Genomic DNA, 23,255 nt, shown 5'->3' with positions numbered 1-23,255 from the left:
TATGCTAATCTATACATCTTTGTGAACAAATCTAACAATATGGTGTTTTAATTTTTCTTTGTATTTTCTGAGGAAAGAAAATAGTATGCTATTTACTGTGATCAGTAAATATTTACAGTATTCAATTTTATCCTCAGTAGAGCCTGTAACCTCCCCTCTCATGATCATTTAATACAGTGTTCACTTATTTAAAATTGACTGGTGGAATAAATAATTTTATGCTAAGGAAACCCATTTTGGGCGACTTGTTGCTTGTGGAAGATGGGACTATACTATTGGGGTAGCCACTTTTGCTGTATTCATTCAAGCTTTTTAAGACTGGCTAAAAAATAGCAGTAACCTAGACATTTACTGATAACCTTTGTTTCTGAAAGTCACATTATAATCACTTAAAGCATTAGTTCAGCCTCCTTGTCTGTGAAAATGAGGAGACTGAGGCAGTGCATTACAATTCTGTAACAGAGCCAGGCTTTCTGTCCCCTAAATACCCACAAGGCATGGTCAGGTAAACCAGCGTAACATCATAGCCCCTGCGGCACCATACCTATGATTGTAATCGTCAACAAACATTTGTTCAGTCAACACTGTGTTGGAAGCACTGGAGGGAAATGTGACATTCGAAGCTCCTGATCCCTCTCAAAACTCCCCTTACACCCTGTGCTTTTGACCACACAAAGCAGAACTTTCCTTCTTGTAATCTATTTTCACAGTTTAGGGACACGTGTAGTTCTTTGGCCCTCCTCTCTCCATAATGTCCATCCACTCACGTGCCTGCAAATGCCTATTAGTCTTCATAAAGGACAAATGCAAGAGTCACTGCTTCTGTGGGGGCCTGACTCTCTTCAAGTAGAATTAAATATTCTGCCACTTTATCATTGTATACAATCCTCTCCCCTAGAACTGATCACATTGTATTAAATTTACCTGTTGGCCACACTGTCTCCTCTTATGCATGGTTTGATCATTGTTTGAATGTGCAGAACAAATTTTTTTCCTCATATATCTTTGTTGCTTGTATAATATCTTGTATATCATAGAGAGACATTTAATAATCTGTCATCAATTGAGTGAACACATGAATGAACGAATGAATAGGTAAGTATGAAGACAAAGAAGAATTATATATGCTCCAGATAACCTTATAATATTCTTGGAGATATGAGATACGTGTATTAATGGCAATAGTATAATGTAAAAAGTGATGTATTACATGTTGCTGGAAATGATATTGGGATTTAGGGAAAGAGCAATCACTTCCACCAAAAAAAAAAAAAAAAGATATGAAAAGTTGATTATTTAAATGTAATTTCAAGGCTAGGCCAGGTTCAGACCATTAGAGGTGAGAAGTAGAGATCAAGCAGACAAAAACACTCAGGTACAGTGTGAATAAACTATTAAAACTTTTGCATCATTTTTTATTGGAATATAATTAACATATATGTTATACATGTATATAGCATACATATTCTATTCATTTCGGCTGTACAATATAACAATTCAACAATTCTATACATTTCTCAGTGCTCAACAGGATAAATGTACTCTTAATACCCTTTATCTATTTCACCCATTCCCCTACCCACATTCCCTCTGCTGCATCATTTTTATTTGTGCATTTATATAGATTTTGTTGTTGTTGAAACAAAAGTAGCACATGTTCATTAACAATTTTTGGAGAATTCAGGAAAGTGTAAAGGAAAGGAAAAATCCACGTGTGTTATTTGCTCTTTTCATGGAAATGCTTTTCATACCAACCCCCCCAAAAAGAAAAAACACACCTATAACTTACCCTCCTATTTATGACTGCTGTCTGCACTAGTCAAGCTTCTTGAGACTGTGTGACCATGTACACATTTCCAAGAGTAATGGATTCAGTGACTACATTGCTAGTCCCAGAGCTGCCTAAATTCTATAGTTATTGCTGCATTTCAGTACAAATGTTGGAAGAGACAACTAGACATTCCTAATTGTTTACTTTAGAATTAGATTTGGCTATGTACAATACAAAACCCATGTTAAGAGCAGCTTAATCATACAGAGGTTTATTCTCACCAACCAAATCAAGAAACCTGCCATCCAGGGCCAGTTCTGTGGCTTCCCAGTTGTTAGGGACCTCAGCTATGTCCATCTGAGTGCCACTCTCCCTAGTGTGTTGTACGAGTGCGCCCTGCACTATCACACAACCACACAATGGACCTGGTTCTACTCTTGCCCCCATGATCCAACCACCGTCCTCATTCCAGCCAGACAGAAGAAGAAGGGATGAGAAAGGCAGAGGCAAAACCCTGTGCCAGCGTTCTCTTCTAGAAGGTCCCCATTAGCTGCCATATGATACTTAAATCCCACTGACTGTAACCCAGTCAAGTGGTCTCACTTATGTGCAGGGAAGCCTAAGAATATACTATTTCTTCTGGATGGCTACATGCCAAATAAGTGTTCAGTTATTTTGAGAGAATAGCAGAATGGGACTGGGACAGTAAGAGCCTCTGCTTCAACCTGCCATCATCTTAACATCTTTAACTTTAGAATAGCCCTGATTTCCTAATTTGTCTCTTTATATGGCAAGAATGAAAGCTTAGGTGTTGGAGTGTATGGAATATGATAAGAATCACTTCCAAAAATGAAAACAAGAATGCAATTGTTTCAGAACAAAGACCTTTTAATTCCCTAGAAACGTCTTTGCCTTTTGTCTTAGAGAGCAAGGTTCACTTTTTTTTTTTTTAACAAATTAGCTAACACTTCTATAAATGCTTCCTCTGTACATGTATTGTGCTAAACATGTCTCAGTTATCCCCTTTTTTTCATTCCATTTCTATGAAGTGGATCCTAGTATTATCCCCATTTGACAAATGTAGAAAATGAAGCACAGAGACGTTGAGTAATTTTTCTCATATCAAGCACTTGTAAGTGTCAGAGGCAGAATCCAAGCCCAGGCATTCTGACTCAAGCAAGCACATGCTTAATCTCTGTGAAGATGAATGAAACTGCTTACAGTCTGAAGTCTGAAATGTAACCTCAACATAGCATAATAAGACCCTAGCAAATGCTTTTGAATAAATGTCTCCTATATGCTTCCCTCCTTTTTAAATCTAGAATATACTTCCTCACTCCTTAGAAATAAAAGCCTTTTAGATTCATGGAGACCTTCATGTTCTTTTTTTTTTTTTTAAAGATTTTATTTATTTATTTGACAGAGAGAGCGAGGGAGCACAAGCAGGGGAGCAGGAGAGGGAAAGGGAGAAGCAGGCTCCCCGCCAAGCAGGGAGCCCTATGCGGGGCTCAATCCCAGGACCCTGAGATCATGACCTGAGCCGAAGGCAGATGCCTAACCATCTGAGCCACCCAGGTGCCCCAAGACCTTCATGTTCTTATATTGTAACAGACCCATGAAATTCCTCAGTTCTCCCACACCTTGTTTTACTTTGTTATCATTATTATAATGCAAAAATATGAACAAATTCCCAGTAATTCTCCATGCAGCTATGCTTTATGTTATCAAATGATGTAATTATATAATTGCCATTAGTATCCAAGATATGTGCACTTGAGGTTTTGTTAGACATTATTCTACTATGCAGAGAGAACTTCTCTCTCCTCACTAGGATCCCCAAACTATTTGGGCTACCACTACTATTACTACTATTACTAGTCTTACTGCATTTATATACAGTTTACTGTTTACTAGGCAGGTCGCATATGTTCACTAAAGGTCACAACAGCCTTATGTTATTACCCTCATCTTATAGATGAAGAGACCAGTATTTCAAATAAGTAAGTAAGTATGCCCTGGCCAATCACAGGGCTAGATAAATACAGAACTGGGATTGCAATCTAGGAAGCCTACTGCCAAAGCCTATATACCTACCTCCTACACTATATTGCCCTTTAATCCAAAGTAAGCCTATGGATATGCTAATAATTAGAAACGTCAGTGATAGGAAAGCAGAAATGTTATACCATGAAACACCTTGAATAGTAAGCTAGCTCTAAACCATATGGAGACGCTATACATGATATGACAAGATAAATTCATAGTGGTACATAATCAGATAGGATAGTTATGAGAATGCCATGTTAAAACTAAGCAAGAAAGGATAAAGAATATATCACTTCTTTTTTGACAAATGTTAACAGGCTTCATTTCCTACTCTGCAAAAGAAAAATTTGGAGCAGATGATTCCTAAAGTTCTTTGACAGTGACATTCTCTACATTCTTTATAATCACTTTATTGTAAAACCATGTTTCTTCATGGAGCCTAGCTTAGGATTTATAAATAAAATGATTCTAAACACATATCCTTTATTGAATTATTGAATGAATAAAGTACAGTTTTATGAGCTACTCCCATAATGGGTGATTTGTAACTTTTTTTAAGAAGGAGTAGGATGAGGGGCGCCTGGGTGGCTCAGTCGTTAAGTGTCTGCCTTCGGCTCAGGTCATGATCCCAAGGTCCTGGGATGGAGCCCCACATCGGGCTCCCTGCTCGGCAGGAAGTCTGCTTCTCCCTCTCCCACTCCCCCTTGCTTATGTTCCCTCTCTCACTGTGTCTCTCTGTCAAATAAATAAAATCTTAAAAAAAAAAAAGAAGAAGGAGTGGGATGAAAAACATTCTAGCCATAACTCATTGTAAAGGAAGTTTTTGGTAATATTTTTTTTCCATAGGACAATTATAAAGCACATAACTAGAATTCACTTTCAGAAAAGAAAAAATGACAGCTTTATAAGAGGTTAACCATATTGCTGGCTAACTGGAAAGGTTGTCAGTTATCTTTAGTTTTTAAAGGAATTTTTATAAACCTGTAAACCCACCACTGTATGGTTACCAACAGAGTCCAGTACGGACTGTGGACTGTAAATGTCCCCCCTCCTTGGGGAAGGAAATTGACCATTTACAGAGGGAAAGCCAGAGAAGGTTTGTTTTGTTTTGCAAATAGCTCTGCCTTTTCCCCACTCCTGATGATGATATCCTTTTGAATGTCAGGATTCCCAAAATTAAACTCTGCCAGTCCCAGGATCTTTAAGTCCTGCACTGATTATATGACAATAATTACCCACCAGCCCCTTTCCCATCACGGTCTCACTTTCTATCCTGGGTTTAGAACACAGGTGGTGTTAATGAAGGGTTGCAAGGGCATCTATTCAGACAGATGGATGGACATGATATTTAAACCCATTACTATGTACACTTGCATGTCAACCTTTACTTACATGGGTCCCCTCCCCTGGAATTTAAGACAATGGAACAGGCTTCATGATTCCCAGTTTTGCCCTTTCAGAGCATTGTTCACACCACAGATAAGTAACTCCCCCAGATTTAAATTGTCTTGGTGGTAACCTCCCCCTTTAGCTTTAGATACAGCAGCCAAATAGTTTTTGACAAAGAACAAGATACAGTCTCCTCCTTTTCTCCTCCCTCCTCCAAGAAGCTCATTACTCAGCTCCTGCAGGTGGTTGGGTATTCAGAATCTGGTTCCTTCCTCCTGAAAAGAATGTGTGCACTTTTCAAAGATTTAAGCTTCAAGAACTTAATCCTGGAGGGAGAAATATGTTTGTACAGTAAAAGTAGTAAATACCAATTGAGAGTCATTGCTACAGAAATATTAAACTCTAAATAAAGGAACATTTGCTAATTTCCACCAATATATTTTCCAGTGGGGAGACAAGACACACACACACACACGTATAAATTATCCATTTTTCCTGTTGTAACTGTTGATTTAAGCTAATAGAATCTGATTTAAGTACCAGCAGTGTAACGTAGAGCAGTGTTTACCAAACATCAGTATCCCAACCATCTGTAGTTACAAATTCTCAGGCCGGATCTCCAGAGTGGTCTGGTTTTATTGTCCAAGTGATTATTATGGCAACCAGGATCAAGACTTAGTGTTCTAAATTGAATTTGATGATTCTAGGCTCATTTCGATCAAGTCTGGCCATAGGCAATTATTTAAATTTATTCAGATTATTGTGATCAATATATTGGACTATGCCTAATCTAACATAGAGTAAATTGTCACTCTGACACCATGGAATTGAATATACTAAACATGTTACATTTTGTCATTTCCTACTGCTATTAAGATGGCTGTATTCTAGTGCTGAGTTAAATTATTATATGGAGTAAGTTAGAGCTAACACCAATTATTGCACTAAATTGACATTGAGAAAAAGTAACCTAATACAAATCAATTAATCAAATATAAATAAGTGTCTAGTCCTAATAAACATTTTGCCAATGATTTGCTAAGTAATTTTGAGAAAATAATTTACCCTCTTCAAACCTCAATAATCTCTGAAGATGAAGTTGATTATAAATGCCATCTGTTTCATAGGAATAATATGAAGATAAGACATTGAAAGAAAGTTGGATATCCCAAATCTAATAGATCAATCCAAAGCACATTTTTCATTTTCCCTTGGAAACTGGACATTGGGTTATTGGGTTATGTGCCGGAGAAATGCTGTGAGGTGTGGTATTCACTAAGGGATTAGAGACAATGTAAATCGAAATTTGGAGGGAAAATAATCTCTTCAAAAACCATACAATGAGATACCAAAGAACTGAACAAATCAAGAGTCCTAATGTTTTAGAGCTCTAAATGGGAGAATAATGGCAAATTGATATTGATATTTTTATTTCAAATGACTGGAAAGAAAACTAAATGGTTTGTTTCCCAGAATCCTCTTTTGGACCCAACTGTACTGAAAGACAAAAACAGAGCAAAAAAAATACCTATCGCTGATGCCCCTGATTGTTTTAATTATAGCAAATAGCTGCAATTCTCTCTCTCTCTCTCCATCTTTTGAGTTTTGAATCTCTGCCAGACTGTGACACCTTCTTCCCCCAAACCAGTGTAACTCATTCAAAGCAGCATTTTCCTGGCTTTGAATTTAGTCTTTAATAAAACCCTCCTACCTCTCCCTGCCACATCCTTCTTCCATATCTACCTCCTCCTGCACACAAATATTGCTTCTGATCTCCTTCTAAATGAAGATATAGATCTTTGTGTTCACAATGTCTCTTAACTCTTTATAATAAATATTTACAGCATACCGGGTGCATTCCTTTGGCAATACATTGCTTATGACCCAGCACTTAAAATTCTTCTACAGTTCCAAAGGGATTCCATGGGACATTAATTAAGGTGTGAAATTGCTTCATGTTAATTGCTCACACCCTTCCATGATCTGCGATTAAGACAATTAAATATCTTTAATGGTACATTAACTAACAGAGCAATCTAACCTTTCCACTTCTTAGAAATTACAGCGGGCCAAGGAAAATTCAATTAAATTGGTAGTAATAAAAAGATTACTCATATTTCATTCTTCTTTGATGGAAACTGATATAGGATGGGGGTTCTTTATAGAGTGCCATTTGTGAACTTTATCAGAAATTGGAGTTACATTGCCTCCATTTGGAAAACAGAATTTGTCAGCAACAACTACATTTGCCCTCCACACAGGTTTTCCAATCTCCCTCACAGAGCAATACTGACAATCAAAGATTCACACCTAGTTCTCCCCATAATTATAAGAACACTCACTTTTTAAATGATTTGCAGGAATCTAGAAATAATATAAGTAATGATTAGTAACAACGGTATTGCTTTATATGCCATTTGTGTGACTCGTTATTGTTAACCTCCTTTCCTCCCCAGAGTATCATTTGATAGTCACTAACACTTCGGGAATGTGCAGTTTAAGATTATCATCCCAATTTTAAACATGAGGAAACTGAGTTTAAGAGAAATTAAATAACTCACCCAGGTCCATATAGTTAGAAAGAGGTAAAACTATGACCAGAGCTGTTATCTCTATCAAGGACTGTCAGGGGATCCAATAAGCTCCTGGAGGATTGACCGATGGGTCTATAACATAGTCAATAGTGACTTGACAAGAGTAATTTCAGGAGTATAGCAGGGAATAAATCTAATTGGAATGGTTTCAAGTTATCACAGGAGGTAAAGAAAAGAAAGTAATATGAAATCACACTTTTGAGGAGTTATGCTATAAAAGAGGGATAGAGAAATGGGGAGTTAGCTGGAGAGAAACATGGTAGTTACATAGTGTGACTGCTTGTTTGTTTAAAGCTATTACAGCCTATTTATAGACTGATGGGAACAACTGGGGAGAAGAAAGATTTGGCATTACAGGAGAGATGGTTACTAAATAACACTGACCAAAGGGGGTGGGATCATACACGGAAGTGGCCACGGAAGTGGCAAGTGGAGGGCAAGATTTAGACAGGCATGGGAAGAATTCAAGCACCAGAACACATGTGAGCAGATGTAGGCAGGTGGGTCATTTTCATAGTGGAAATATGAAAACTTTCTCTTCTGTTGCTCTTTTCTAAGTGAAATACAAAGCAAGTGGTTTACACTGATTAAAAAAAGGAAGGAAGGGAAGAAAGGAGGAAAACGGAGGAGAGAGAAGAGGGAGGAGAGAAAGACAAGACAAGAAAAGAAAGAAGACAGGCCTATAACCTGAGTCTGAGGAGGGTTTGAGGAGAAAGGAGAAGGTATGGAATGGCCCCTTAGGAAGAATGGGAGAGAAAACTGGCAAGACAAATGTAGGAGCGTTCCAGGAAGTGCTGAGGACACCCATGAGGTTTGGGATGAATGAAGGTTTCAACTTGAGACCAGTCAGCAAAGTTTTATGTAGTTTGTTTGTTTGTTTGTTTTTTCCAGACACATTAAACTCTTTGACTATGAGCTTTGAGCAGGAGCCCTAGAGTTAATCACACATGAATTTTAATGCTGATTCTGCCCTGTAGTGCCCTGCACTACTTCTAACAAACTACATTAGTTTCCTTAGTTGCAAAAAGGACCAATAAAAGGATCTTTTGGATCATTTAAAATAACCATAATGTATATAAAGTGCAGATATATAGTAAGTGCTCAATTAATATTAGCTATGATTATGAGGACACTGACTGCTTAGGAGGTGAGTACCCACTGGATGGTATGTGCACCTGGTTTATTACAGTTGTCCGATCTGTAAATAATAGCAACTTCCGGGATTCCACTTTTTTTCATACTTTTAAGAAAGGCATTATTTTGGTTTGTTTTCCAAGAGAAGTTTATAACTAAAATAAGTGTGATTATTGAATGCACAAAGTTGCAAACAGGTTTTCTGAACTAGTATAATGGCAAAGAATACTTGCATCTTCTGACAACTGCATTTGCAACAAAGGTACCAGCAAAAAGAATATAATAGAAAAATAGTAGCTGGAAGCCTGTCCTGGAAAGACCTATACCTAATCTTACAAAGAGAAGATGTGTTTTATTTTTGACAAGATTTCAATGCTTAGTGGTATATATTAGGTCTCTCTCTTTTCTAATGACACAATCTTGTATGTAATAAATAAAGCAAAAAATAAATAGAGCAAATACCATATATTATTCTAAAGTTTGTATCTTATGGTCTTGTTAAGACCAAGTGTAGCATTTTATTTGTGATATCAGAACTGCAGGGCTTTCTACAGAAATATAGCCAGTGCATCTCAGGCGGCTGGGAAAATGACAGCCTTCTAGGCCAAGTCACATTGTGACTAGTGTCTCTCATACAGGTGTGTTCTGCTCACATTAAAGGGTTGACCTGGGGATTTCTAGTGAGTGCTAGGTCTTAAAGTAATACATGATGTAGGCTATGTTATAAGAAACTTTTGTGTGTCCTTGTGTCTGCACATGAGGAAGAATATTCTCTCATCAAAACTCTCTACCTCATTTTTACTCTGAAAGCTGCAGTGAATTCGTTCTGTTCCAATGTACTATGGATCAAGAAAAGTCAAAACATGAATAAAAGGAAACATCCAGAAGAAGGAGAAGAGAAGGGGGGGGTGGGTGGTGAGAAGGGGAAAAAGAGAAATAAATTGAAACAAATACCAAAATAGAGGAAAATAGAAAACTGATTTGAAGAAAGAGTACTACAGAACCAAACAGAAATGCTTCCCTTTTCAGAACATTGTCCCTTTTACCATTTATCCAAAACCATTATGATCCCACATGTCTTAGAGGAATAATGGTATTTATATCCAAAACATTCTATGGGATAAAAAAGAGCAAGTATTTTTTTCTTTTTTCTTTTTTTTTTTTTTTTTTGTGCTTTAAAGAAGAGAGAGGGCAAGGAATGTGATCAAGAACCACCCAGAAGTGTCAGGTGAAAGAGCAGCAATGTTGTTAATCAGGCATTGTATCATTAGGACACTGAACATTCTTGATATTTAGTTACTGAAACTTTGTTGGGAAAATAGTGTAAAGTGAAATCAGAAAGAAACACAATTGGAAATCGGTTCCATGCCAAGTGGTAGCCATTAAATCATGTCCACTGAAAATAAAATCTGTATCACAAGAGTAGTCCCCAGGGTCTCAGATGAAACATAGTGAGACTGTAACATCACAAATTGCCTAAATCCAGGAACTTGTTTCCAGTTGTTAAATGGGCAGTGGCACTGAATGTGAGTTTCTGAGAAAGGTGATTGGGGAGCTGGGAGAACAAGAAATACAGGGAGTTAGATTTTTTGTTTGTTTGTTTGTTTCACTTTATTCCCAGTCTGAAAATTACTCCTCATCAAAAGAACTAGAATATCAAACTGCTGTCCTAGCTGAAGTGGGACAAATGCATACAACAGAAGACATAGGAAGAAAATACTCAAGAACAAAGAGATTTTTTTTTTTTTAAATGTAGAGCCTCCTAGAGCAAAATAAATTCTATTCCTAATGAAATAATAGCTTATTGTATAGAAAGTGATGGTAAAGCCCCCCCCCGCCTTAAAAATCATGTACTTTGAAGTAATGCAAATTAAGAGATCAGAGGTCATTGCAATTACTAATAAGGACCTGATTATCAGGAAGAGAAAAACTTAATCTTCCATAGTATGGGGCTGATTTGAGAAGCACGATTGGGAGCTGTAAAATTTATATAACTATTTGGAGTTCAGAACCTAGGCAGTTTCCTAGGCATGCTTCTTAAATGTTTCCCACAATTGCTTAGTGTATGTTTGGAAATTAATACCAGAACTCCAAAGTCTAGTACTAGTAGCTGTATAAAATTATGATTAATTTTCACTGTAAAGTATATGGATGCTCATATATGGGATTAGTAATTCTTGATTTATCATTTGTTGTTTGTTTAGTCTTCTTCAGTGCTACATTAAGCTCCCCACAAAACAAAAGGATAACTCTTCTCAACATGTTAGTTAGCTTGACCAAGCGAACCCCACCTTTCAGTTGTAGTCAAAATTATGGTACTTGGAGTATATCAGATATTGTATATATTAGAAAAGCAGCAGATTTCACACATAATGGTGCCTCAGCTAGGTCTGTGTCTAAGAAATTACAATTGTGTTTGCAAAATTTCAGAACTCATGAAAGTTTCAGATGCTGCCAACCATTTGTTACAGGATCCATGCTGTGAGATTTAGTTTGACTGATTCTTCCTACTAATCTGACTGGCTATATTCATGTCATGCAAACATAGTTAGACATTTTTCTAGATAACGAGATGGAATAAATAGATTTTCCCTATACACTCATGCACTTGATGAACATATTTTTTAACTCTTCGTTCCCTATCAAATTGAGGCTGATAGACATCAGGATCATGGTTGAAAACATCCAGCTTGGAACTCTGGAGGTCTGACACGAGCTAGCCCTGCCGGGCTTATTCTTCCCTATTTCTCTATTTTACCCCATTCTTCAACCAGTCCGTGTATTTCTTATATAACTTGCACTTCATCTCTTCACTCTTTTTCAGTAGCCTACCTATCTGTCTAAATCCTCTGCCTCCTTCAAGGCTAAATCAGCATCAAAGAACTGTTGTTCTGTACTCATTTCCATTCATGTCTCTACTCTTGCTCTGAACACCCTGTGATTTGTGTGCACGTCTGTGCTCTCCTTCTTAGCCTTGAGCTCTGTGAGGGCAGGAATCAAGTGGTCATCTCTCACAGTTGCTATGGAATCTAGCAGAGTGCCTGGAATAAATTAAATGTGCACCTTTTTATAGAATCAATGACCAAATCAATGCTTGTACCAATTCAGCTTTGGATATTAGTTCACAAAAGAGTAATTGAAATTGGAGGAGAGAAAAGAACATGAAAAGTCCAATTTAGGATGAAAGTGATGCAACATTAGTTAAGCCAAGTCAAAAGGGCCAATAAATGTTTTGTGAACCAGTTCCATCCTACCAAAGGTATCCAAGATACTCTACATCTCCCTAGTCTATGTATGAGCATCAGGACCAGTCGGGTCAGAAAATTTTCTCCACTGTCCTCCCATCGTTCAGTAATTTATAGCTTTAGCTCCAGTCAGGACACTTCTCTTCCAGACAGCAACAAATTCTAAGATGAACTGTCTAATAGAAATATCATATGAGCTACATATGTAATTTAAATTGTTCTGGTAGTCACATTTAAAAAATAAAAGCAAACATGACAAATTTTATTTTTTTTTTTTACATTTCATTTATTTATTTGACAGAGAGAGAGAGACAGCGAGAGAGGGAGCACAAGCAGGGGGAGTGGGAGAGGGAGAAGCAGGCCCCCCGCCGAACAGGGAGCCCGACGCGGGGCCCCATCCCAGTACCCAGGGATCAGGACCCGAGCAGAAGGCAGACGGTTAACGACTGAGCCACCCAGGCGCCCCATGACATAAATTTTAATAATCTTTACAGCCCAATATATCCAAAACATTATCTATTTTAATATGTAACCAGTCAATACATTACTTGTGAGATATTTAGTGTTTTATAATCACAGCACATCTGAAATAGGACCAAGCACATTTTAAGTGCTCTGTGATCACATAGGCAAGATGGATATTATATTAGGCAGTGCATTCCTAGGATATTCTCATCAGATTTTCCTATTCTCTTACCAACTCCATACCCCCTCAGTTATATCTCAATTCTCTCCATCTTACTATAGTACTAAGACTAATATTTTTTACTATTAGGGAATTGTTGGCTCTTCCCATGCAAATAAGACATTGCAGGCTTTAATAATCATTTCTTTGTTTGCAGCTTACACTCAGTATTTGTGTGTCTGTGATATTTTTTTAAAAAGTATAATTATTAATTATGCTGTGTAAAATATACACAACATAAAATTTAACATTTTAACCATTGTAAGTGTACATTTCAGTGCCATTAAGTACATTCACATTGTACTTGTACACATTGTACCATTCTCCCTTCCCCCAGCCCGGGGCAACCACTGTTCTGCTTTCTGTATCTATGAATTTGACTACTTTAGGTATTCCACATAAATGGAATCGTAAAATATTTGTACTTTTCTGTCTAGCTTATTTCACTTAGCCTCATGTCCTCAAGGTTCATTCATGCTTGTGTCAGAAGTTCCTTACTTTTTTAAGGCTGAACAATATTGCATTATATTATATACCACATTTTGTTTATCATTCATCCCTTGAAAGACATTTTGGCCACCCCCACATTTTGACTACCCCCGCATTTTGACTATTGTAAATAATGCTGCTCTGAACATGGGTGTACAAATATCTGTTCACATCCCTGCTTTCATTTATTCTGGGTATATATCTAGAGGTGGAATTTCTGGATCATATAATAATTCTGTTTAATTTTTTGAGGAATCCCCGTATCATTTTCCACAGTGGCCATATATTTTATGTCTCCACCAGCAACTACGATGTTTTCAATTTCTCCACACACTCTCCATCACTTGTTACTTTGTTTTTGTTTTTTTTGTTTTCCTTTTTAAAAATAGCCATCCTGCATTTGTTTTTATTACCATTTTTCGGATGACATTAGGAATATTTAGTAGCGGTAAGGCCAACTTGGATCTCAATTAATAGATCTAATTTAAACATTGTCTGTTATAAGACAATCATTTGTTCCATTTGCTGATGAATTGCTCTTCTGCTTTTTTTTTTTTTAAGATTTTATTTATTTGACAGAGACACAGCGAGAGAAGGAACATAAGCAGGGGGAGTGGGAGAGGGAGAAGCAGGCCTCCCACAGAGAAGGGGGCGCAGAGAAGGGGGCGCAGAAAACGGGGCCCGATGGGGCCTGGATCCCAGGACCCTGGGATCATGACCTGAGCCGAAGGCAGATGCTTAACGACTGAGCCACCCAGGCGCCCCTGCTCTTCTGCTTTTATTAATAACTCTTGACTAGGATTTTTAAGCCTTACATTCTCATCCTGGCTCTGCCGTTACTCACCATCTGACTTCAGGGAAGTTGCTTAGTTTCTTTTATATTTAAAACATTCGGATAAGAATTTCTCACTCTATTCACAAAGTTATTAAAATTATCAAATGAGGTAGTCAATTTAAAATGGATTTGAGGGGCCCCTGGGTGGCTCAATTGGTTGAGCGTCTGCCTTCGGCTCCGGTCATGATCCCAGGGTCCTGGGATCGAGCCCTGCCACTTTGGGCTCCCAGCTCAGCGGGGAGTCTGCCTCTCTCTCAACCTTGGCCCTCCCTCCCCACTTGTGCTCTCCTTCTCTCAAATAAATAAATAAAATCTTAAAAAAGAATGTCTTTGAAAACTCTGAAACAATAGATTTATTTAAGGGATCAAAAGTTTATTTATGGGATTACCATTGTGGTTATTTGTACATCAAAGTGATTGGGTTTTACATTTTGGACATACAATGCACTTTGTAGAACATTTATACCTTCTGTTTTCTTCTTGTATTTTGTGTCATCATTTTATTGTGTATCATTTAGAACAGCACAGGTACGGAGTATTAATACAACTATCAAAGGAAGTTATATTATGGAAGAGAAATGTTTTGTCCTTTCTTTGATTTCTAATTGTATATGCTCTTTAATTACTTTTTCATTTTAAAATTTGATTGATATTTTTACCCCTTGATTTGTCAGCTTGAGTTTAGGCAGTAATACTGACATCCTAGAGCCTATAAAAAATGAAAATTAAAGCCCAAGAAATCAATCTGTTTGTTTGACAAAGTTTTTGCTCTCTTTGTTAATATTTGCATGCAATTCCTAGATTGACTGAAGTTTGCTTTCTTTAAAGAAACAGTTCTTTCTGTTAACAGAAATACAGAAATTCAAATACTTGATTTATTGGGGGGGGTTAGTGAACTAGGAAACCTACTTATTACTCTTCATTTTCCAACTAAGATATATGAACTACTCTTTTCAAAACCTGGAATTTTATTATTCCATTTAATGGAAATATCTGAAAGTTAGTAATTGAGTAGTCCTAGAGGAGAGCAAATTGTACACTCTGCTATGGTACTAATGAGTTTTGTTCTTTTTGAAACACTGAAAATGTTCAGATGCCAACTTAAAAACCTCCTTTAGGTACTTGATATCAGGATGGAGATCAGGGTTAAGTTACTGGAAAAGTTACCTGCAGCGGTAATTATAATGGCAACATTTTGCATTGTCACAACTGAAGTATTTTATGTATGAGTGAGAAATAGCAAAAAAAAAAAAAAAAAAAGTTAAAAGCAAATGCCCTGGGAAGAATCTATGACATAAGGAAACTAAAAAATAAGTAGTAAAATAAGAAATTCAACTATAAAATTTAAAAACATATATATTCTTTAATTTAAATTGGAAAGTAACATCCTGCAAGTATCTCTAAGTTGGAGTTTAAGAAATTTGCAGGTCAAAATCTATTATATATATACATATACTTAAGATTTTATTTATTTATTTATTCAGAGAGAGAGCACACATGAGCTGGGGGAGGGGCAGAGGGAGAAGGGAGAGAGAATCTCAAGCAGACTCTTACCTCTCAGCTGGGAGCCCAATGCGGGGCTCGATACCAAGACCCTGAGATCATGACTTGAGCTGAAATCAAGAGTCAAATGCTTAACCAATTGAGCCACCCAGGAGTCGCCTCATATATATATATATATAAAATTTTTTTGAGATTATTTTTCTCATTCTTTGAGACTCTGATATAGCAGTTTGTAGTCAGGCCTAGGGATGTATTGGTTTTCACAGCTGACTAGGTGGCAGAGTAGGGAAAACTGTTTTATGGTATCACATGAATAACTTTCTAATAGAATCACTTCATTACTTCTGAGTTCCCTTGTGCACTTACCAGTTATAAATAAATAGCTATATTTTACACATACAAATGTATGGTTTAATTTTGTTGATTTTGACACTTTGCCCATAACAGAAATATAGGTAAGAGACATTAGACTTGAGAAATTTCAAGATTTCCTAGGATCTTCCATAAGCATTCTCTGTCAAAAGCAGAAACTTAAATTATCTACTGGCATCATATGAAAATTACAACATCAATTCTTTCTGAACTCATTTCCTCTGTACAACTTTGCTACTGAGGCCAAAGGTCTTTTGAGATATGGGAGGAGCCATTTAGTGCAATAATTGAAATACTTTAAGATTTCATTTAAAATATATATGTAAAAGATGAAATAAAATAAAAATAAATAAATATGTGTAATAATTTTGCACAATATGCTTAGCAACCATAGTTTGTATATATATTTTGTACTACCCAAAGTGTGGTTCCATTTGCCAAGATCAGCAAGATCTTACTAAAAATGTAGAATCTCAACTCCACAAAAAACTTCTGTATTAGAATCTGCATTTTAACAATATCCCTGCATGATTCGAAAGCACATAAACGTTTAAGAAGCTCTACCACTGAGATGTTGGGGAAAAAAAACCTGCCTCCTCATCACTGAACTAGTCTAAAGAGAATATTTCTTGTATCTTAACTTTCTTAATCTAGTTTTGAATTTAGAATACCTTTAGCCCCCTCAAATTATCACTTTTTTCTCTGCAATCCGTTGTTCAAAATTCTCATGAAGAGATCAACTCCTTCATTTTCTTTTTTTCTCTTTTTTTTTTTTTTTAAGATTTTATTTATTTATTTGACAGAGAGAGAGATAGCGAGAGCAGGAACACAAGCAGGGGGAGTGGGAGAGGGAGAAGCAGGCTTCCCGCCGAGCGGGGAGCCCGATGCGGGACTCGATCCCAGGACCCTGGGATCATGACCTGAGCCGAAGGCAGACGCTTAACGACTGAGCCACCCAGGCGCCCTTCTTCATTTTCTCAAACATCTTTGGATGCTTACTATCTGCCAGACATTTAATCCTCATAAAAATTTAGTTTTTTAGCTATGAGAGTGTGTCCAGTTTGACAGAGTTAGTGAGTGGCTGAGTGAGGATGTCAACCCAGGCAGTGTGGCTCCCAAGTTGGTGCTCTTAACCACCACATGACATCTATTTGGTCATAGCCATGCTCAGGTTTCCTGCACCAGGCAAAGCCCAAGTGAGGAAGCTATTTGATTAGAAATAGCATTCAGATTACTAAAGCACTGCAGTGATGGTTCAATAGATGGAGGTACTTAACTATTTTTTCCTAAATCAAGGATAAAAATAATTCCTGATATTTAAGTGAAATATTTCATATGCTTGTACACATTTATTTCACAGCAGTATAAGGAATGAAGATCCTATCTTACAAGAATAACTATGAATTGAAAAATATTATTCTTTCTGTGCAGTAATCTAGCAATAGCTGTGATAATTCACAGATGACTGAGCTTTAGAGCCAGACAAAACAATAGAGGAGAGAGGAACTGTTTTATATAGATGTGAAATAAAATCTCACAGTTGCATATGCAAACATGGAACAATCAGGAAAATGGCATTTTGTTTGTTTGTTTGTTTTCCTCTGTCCTCCCTCCTATTATCATTTCTTATGTAGGATGCCCTGAAAATTGGTGGTAAATATTTCAATTTGATATAACAATGTCATATTACTTGTAGTAGGGTAAAGATTAGGAGCATGTAATTAAGGATTTTTTTTTTTCCTTTGCAAACTAGGTTGCAGACCAAGGACTTAAAAAAGTATCTATTTCTATCCTTTTAATCGTATACTCACAATGTCTCCTCGAACTCTAGATGAAAAACCTATTATATAGTTTAGCAGACAGGTAAGACTCAAGCCTTATCTGTAAGAGAACAGAAACCACTCTTATGTCTGCAGTTCAAGAAGACTTAAAAGGTTATGACTGATAGAACTGGAAGAGGACCATTTGTATCCACTAAATATGTTATCAAGTTAAAACTCATTTTTACACTGGGGAGAAGAGCTAGTGATGAGAGTGAAGAATATTGTAAAATCAAATTTGAGATGTTTATTGAAGCCAAATTGATGTCTACAATTATAATAAGTAATTGATGTAATTTTGCTTTTCAGTGTGTATGTACAGAGAGCCATCACTTCATGAAATTGGAGAAAAACAAGGGCGTTCAAGGAAAAGTTCTGGAACACCAACCATGAATGGAGGCAAAGTCGTGAATCAAGATTCAACATAGCTGAGAACTCTTCCCTTTGTCTCTCTCTCATCCCTTCCCTTTCTCCCATCCCCTTTACCCATCTCCTTCCAATAAATCCACCCAAGGAGAGGAAAACAAAATGGCAACCCAGGACCTAGTGACTAAGATTCTGCACTCAAAAATCTTCCTTTGTGTAGGATAAAGAAATTGAACCAAAGCTTGCCTGTTGCAATGTGGTAGAAAGTGCACATGCACAAATACTAGCACACATAAAATCAAAGGAAAAAAATAAATCAAGACACCACAACATTGTGCTGTTATTAATAGAAGGCTAATTATAATGAAGACATAACTATGATGAATTTGGAATAAAGTTATTATCTTAAAGACAAGGGTTTTGGAGAATTGAACTTACCAATCAATGTAATACCCTGAGTAACTTAAACTTTGGATAATGCTGTGATGTGCTTTGTGTTGAATTTGAATTTTATTTGGGCATCTGGAATTGACACATAATTACATCCTGTTTCCAGGATTTTTTTTTTTACCATGATACCGAACATGTACAAATTATAGATTGTTCTAATGCCCATATGGTATAAGCCAGGAATTGTTTAAAAGTTTAAAGTTTGATTCTTGAATTTGTTACGTACAATTATTTTATGCAAAAGATAGACTTTTGTTGAATTTAATGGTATTAACAGATTCCATTCCTTCATAAAAAGAGTTTCAGATTAACCTAGTATATTATCATATTTTTTTCATCAAAGGAATTAATCCAGGATCTCATTTTTTTAGTTATTTAGGGGAAAAAATGTGTTCTAAGGCTGCGTTTACTTATGGGAATTCTGTGTCATTCCCATGCCCGGGCAGTGATGAATAGATATATGCTCTTATCATTTGGCCTGATTTTTCACATTGGGCACAGCTTTGAGAATATAGGTGCATGTCTAGCTGTGTTAGAGAATTTTGTACCATCTCTTGCAGCAGGAAAGAAAGAAAAGGGGTTTCACACAAGGAAATAAATCCTAGGGCTCAAAGCAAATCGTATTTGCCTTTGTACCTTACCAGAGTTCTATGTATGTAGCATTTTCCAAACTTCAGGAGGAAATTGGGAGGCATGGCTGTGAAATTCCTGACTTACTATCTCATGAAGCCAGTGGCTTGCTTGTTGCTATATATCCTTGTTAATAAGTCAAGTTGACAATAACTCTGTCTCCTAGAACACAGAAGGGAACTTGATACACTGAATTTTCAAGGGGCATAGAGAAACGATACAGAATTAACAGCTGTGGTTCCTATGGTTCCAATGCACAGGCTTGTGTGAGCTTAATGTAGTTAAAAAAAGTAAAAGAACTCAGTGTAAGGACTAGGCAAATGCATAGTTAGGAATATTCAAGTATTAGAAAAATATTAGGGAAGAAATGAACGTTGTACAATTGCCTTGGGGAAAAAAATAGATCTACTTCGTCCTACAAATCAGGAATGGTATAGAGACATCCAAATTAAAACAAAACAGAATGTTAAAAAAATGTATGCAGAACTATGGATATTATCAATGAGAAGACTTAGCATGTTACTTCTCCTATAGCTCTACTGTCCAGCATGTATTGTTCCAAATATGACTCCCTAAAATATATACACTTTGCAGAAGCTCTAGGCCTTCACTTAAATGACCTTGCCATTGGTTGCTGTATTCTTTCAAAGTCAATGTAGTTCCCCTCACTCTACACAATCATTATTCTTTAATAGTGGTTTGTGTCCTTCACCAAGTATTCTATTTACGTTATCAGGAGGTTAGCAGAAAATGAAATGGAGGAATTTGCCTTATCGGTTGTAAAGAATAAAAGTTAGGCATCTAGGCAAGGATTTTGAACACACATTTGCAAAAGTTATTTGTTTAACCAAAATATTTTGAAAGTAACAAATAAAGACATTTAAATTAAAAGAAAAAAAAAGAATGTTCTCTTCTAGGAAAAAAATACCCTTGTAAAAAAAATTACCAATCTGGTTGTATTTCTCCTTGTCACTCTTGATTCAGCTTGATTTTAAACACACCTGTCACTTCTAGGAACAAACAAATCCCATGCACAAAGCCTCGTTTTCTTTGAAAAAATAAAAAAAAAAAGGCTTCTACAAAATGGGTCACAGGCTCATTTAGCATGAAATGACTTGAGATTTTATGGTGACACACACCCCCCCACACACAAATTCATCAGTAACATAATTGACAATTTCACAAAGTGTTATTAATTACACTAATGATTTCACGACAATATATATAATCTGGTTCAATATTATGAAAAATGTGATAGAGATATAAACTCCCAACACAATTTTCCCCTCAATTGTCAATGGCTGTCCATCATTTATCACCAAGACTCCTATTTGTCTTCTTCCTGATAGCAATTAAGAAACAAGTCTAACGACCCAATTTCTCTATTGTTTTTTTTCATATCATTGAAGCAAATGTTGACTACAGTAAAATGTTTAGAAATTAGCTTTGCCTTATTTAAATTAATTTTGAAGAATAAATTGGAAACCTCCTATTTCTTTTACGTATTAACCTGACAAAAACTGTAGTTTAGAGCGTAGGGTGAACATTTGCTTAACTGCTGCTTACTTTTTAAGTACATAAAACCTTTAATAGAAAAAGTCAGTTTTCACTGCCTAGGTTTTCAAACAATTACCAAATATAAACATATAGTTATTCTATTTCCTCCAAAAACATGAGCCAGTTTAAATAGTTTTTCAGGTTTCTTCCAAGTGAAAGAATTCTTTGATTTTTGTCATTCCAATTTCTGGGTCTCAATTCATCCATATCTTATGTTCCCATAAATAAAATAAGCTCTTTTTTTAATGCATTGGGATATTCTCAGGAAAAATACAACTTTTAGTAAAGCTTTGTAATTGACTATGTACATATAAGTTAAGATGTGTTTATTCTAAGAGTCCTTATTGTAACATGTTTCAAAATCAATGGGCTTAAGAATGAAAACAAAACTTTTGAGAATCTCAAAATAGTTTTTTGGTCAATATACTTCACTTGATTTTTAAGCTAGATGTTTGAGGTATAGAAACAAAATGGTGCTGAAGTTCCATTTGCTAATTTAGAGCCTTTTGTGCTTCAGGAAACTGGAGGACAGCCAGCCAACCTGTTCTTGATTACAGTAATAGTTTGGGTTTTGAATTTTACATATGAATTTCATAGCACATTTTTAGCCGCTATGGATTGGCACAATAAAAAGACATCAATTTGATGTAAACTGTGATGCTTTATGGGCCTCATTTTAATCCAGATAGCTTTTTAGAAGAATTCTTCAATTTAGGAAAATGACACAGCTGTAGATAGGTATTATATCTATGGATGGTGGTCCTCTGGTGCCACTAGCAAGAGATGAGAGTATTAAGGGCAAAGTAAAGGATGAAGAATGGCTTATTGTGTATTGCAAAGTTTGAAGGTCCTAATTTGAGACCACTGATTTCTTGGTGAAGAAGCATGACTACATCAACAGTAATTTTTTTAAACACAGACCCAGAAATAGCAAATCTACTATCCTCATGGCTTAGTCTACAAGGTCTTGCTCTGAGAAGGTTTTTCCATGATGTTACTTAATTTCGTCTGCACAAGGTGAGACACACACAAACATCAAAATTCCCTGCTCATTTTAATAGCATAAAAGGCTGAGATTATTTCTCTGTCATAAAATTGTAAATAGCATTTTTTAAATCAGAATCACATTTAAAACAGTGGATTGTTCTACAAATATATATGTGTATATATACATATGCTTCTGAAATAAGGATATATAGACTTTTTATTTGACTTGTGTTCTTTAGTCATAGCTAATCAAAAAATAAAGAGATTTGAATGCAAAACTTTATATACAAATGTATATTTCTAATGGTAATATAAATTGCCACTTTATAATAAAAAAAGGAACTGGTAGAAATAATAATCAAAGCACATGCTCCTTCAGAACTTCAGTGATTCTGAATTCCCTCTTTAACATAAAAGCGAGGGATTTTTTAATTTATTTTTAAAAAGTTATCTTAAAAAGCTATGCTTCCTGACATAGATTCCATGAAAAGTCATTTCAGATTGAAAAGTTATGGTTGAGGGCAGGAAAAAGATGTTAAATGCAGATCTTTATTTTTTAGGATTTTTCCTTGGAGCCCAAGTTAAAAATTCAATATTTAAAATCTAAATTACATGAAAACTGCTAATGTTCAGAGATGATATATTAGGTTTCAGTAACAGAAGCAAAAATATATTTAACAGTACAATAGCTTTAAAATAATGTCCTCATAAACATTGCATCATTAGATGTTCTATTAGTTGGAAAGAATGAGTTGATGTTTCTTTGTCTTTGCTCCAAGCACAACTTGAAGACACTGGCATTCATTTTACTTAAACTTGTTCAAAAGTCCAAAATATACTCCCATGAATATAATTGGTATTAGCTCCATTACAAGGTTAAATGTTACAATTTTAAGAAATTATTGACACTGAAATGTTTAATAAACATGTTGTATGAGAAACTGAACAAATTAATGTTTCATTTTTGCATTGAAGCACAGACTATTCAAATCATTATTTTTTGAGATCAGATTTGTAAAATGTTTATACATCACAATCTTCCTGAAGCAAAAAGCAATTAAAATCTTGAGATGCTCATGCATGTAGACAAAATACTTGCACTTCTTTGTTTTTTAGCATTAAACTTCTCTGGGAAGTCTCTCTCATTTTTAAAAATGTGTTTATCCTATAATGTGTCAGTGAAAAAGTGCTGTGTCTTATAAAAGAAGATCAAAATTGGATTCACAGAAGGGGAATAAGTCAGAATTTTTATTGAACATCATAGCCAAAAGTAAAAATTACTTGCTAAATATGAAGAACCTAGTGGTCAACCTAATGTCTTTTTGAGGATTAAGAACTAGAGCACATTCATTTCTTCATTGATTCATAATGTACTAATTAGA

At 35.9% G+C, this 23,255-nt stretch overlaps 1 protein-coding gene across 2 annotated transcripts in view; it reads left to right on the top strand.

Moving 5' to 3' along the window:
• The window catches only part of FGF12 (fibroblast growth factor 12), a 528,919-nt gene extending 505,954 nt beyond the window's left edge, over nucleotides 1–22,965 (top strand). For both annotated transcript variants that reach the window (XM_081831522.1, XM_081831512.1), the window contains one exon: nucleotides 18,193–22,965. In XM_081831522.1, coding sequence (XP_081687648.1) covers nucleotides 18,193–18,311 — 119 coding nt within the window. In that variant the 3' untranslated portion in view covers nucleotides 18,312–22,965. The remainder of the gene's footprint in view (nucleotides 1–18,192) is intronic.
• The last annotated feature ends 290 nt before the right edge of the window (nucleotides 22,966–23,255 follow it).

The sequence above is a fragment of the Leptonychotes weddellii genome, chromosome 1 (assembly GCF_054177405.1).
Source record: "Leptonychotes weddellii isolate Sample4059 chromosome 1, ASM5417740v2, whole genome shotgun sequence".
In the NCBI taxonomy this organism is placed as follows: domain Eukaryota; kingdom Metazoa; phylum Chordata; class Mammalia; order Carnivora; family Phocidae; genus Leptonychotes; species Leptonychotes weddellii.
The sequence above is the reverse complement of the archived record's forward strand: the minus strand, read 5'-3'. Positions and strand labels throughout refer to the sequence as shown.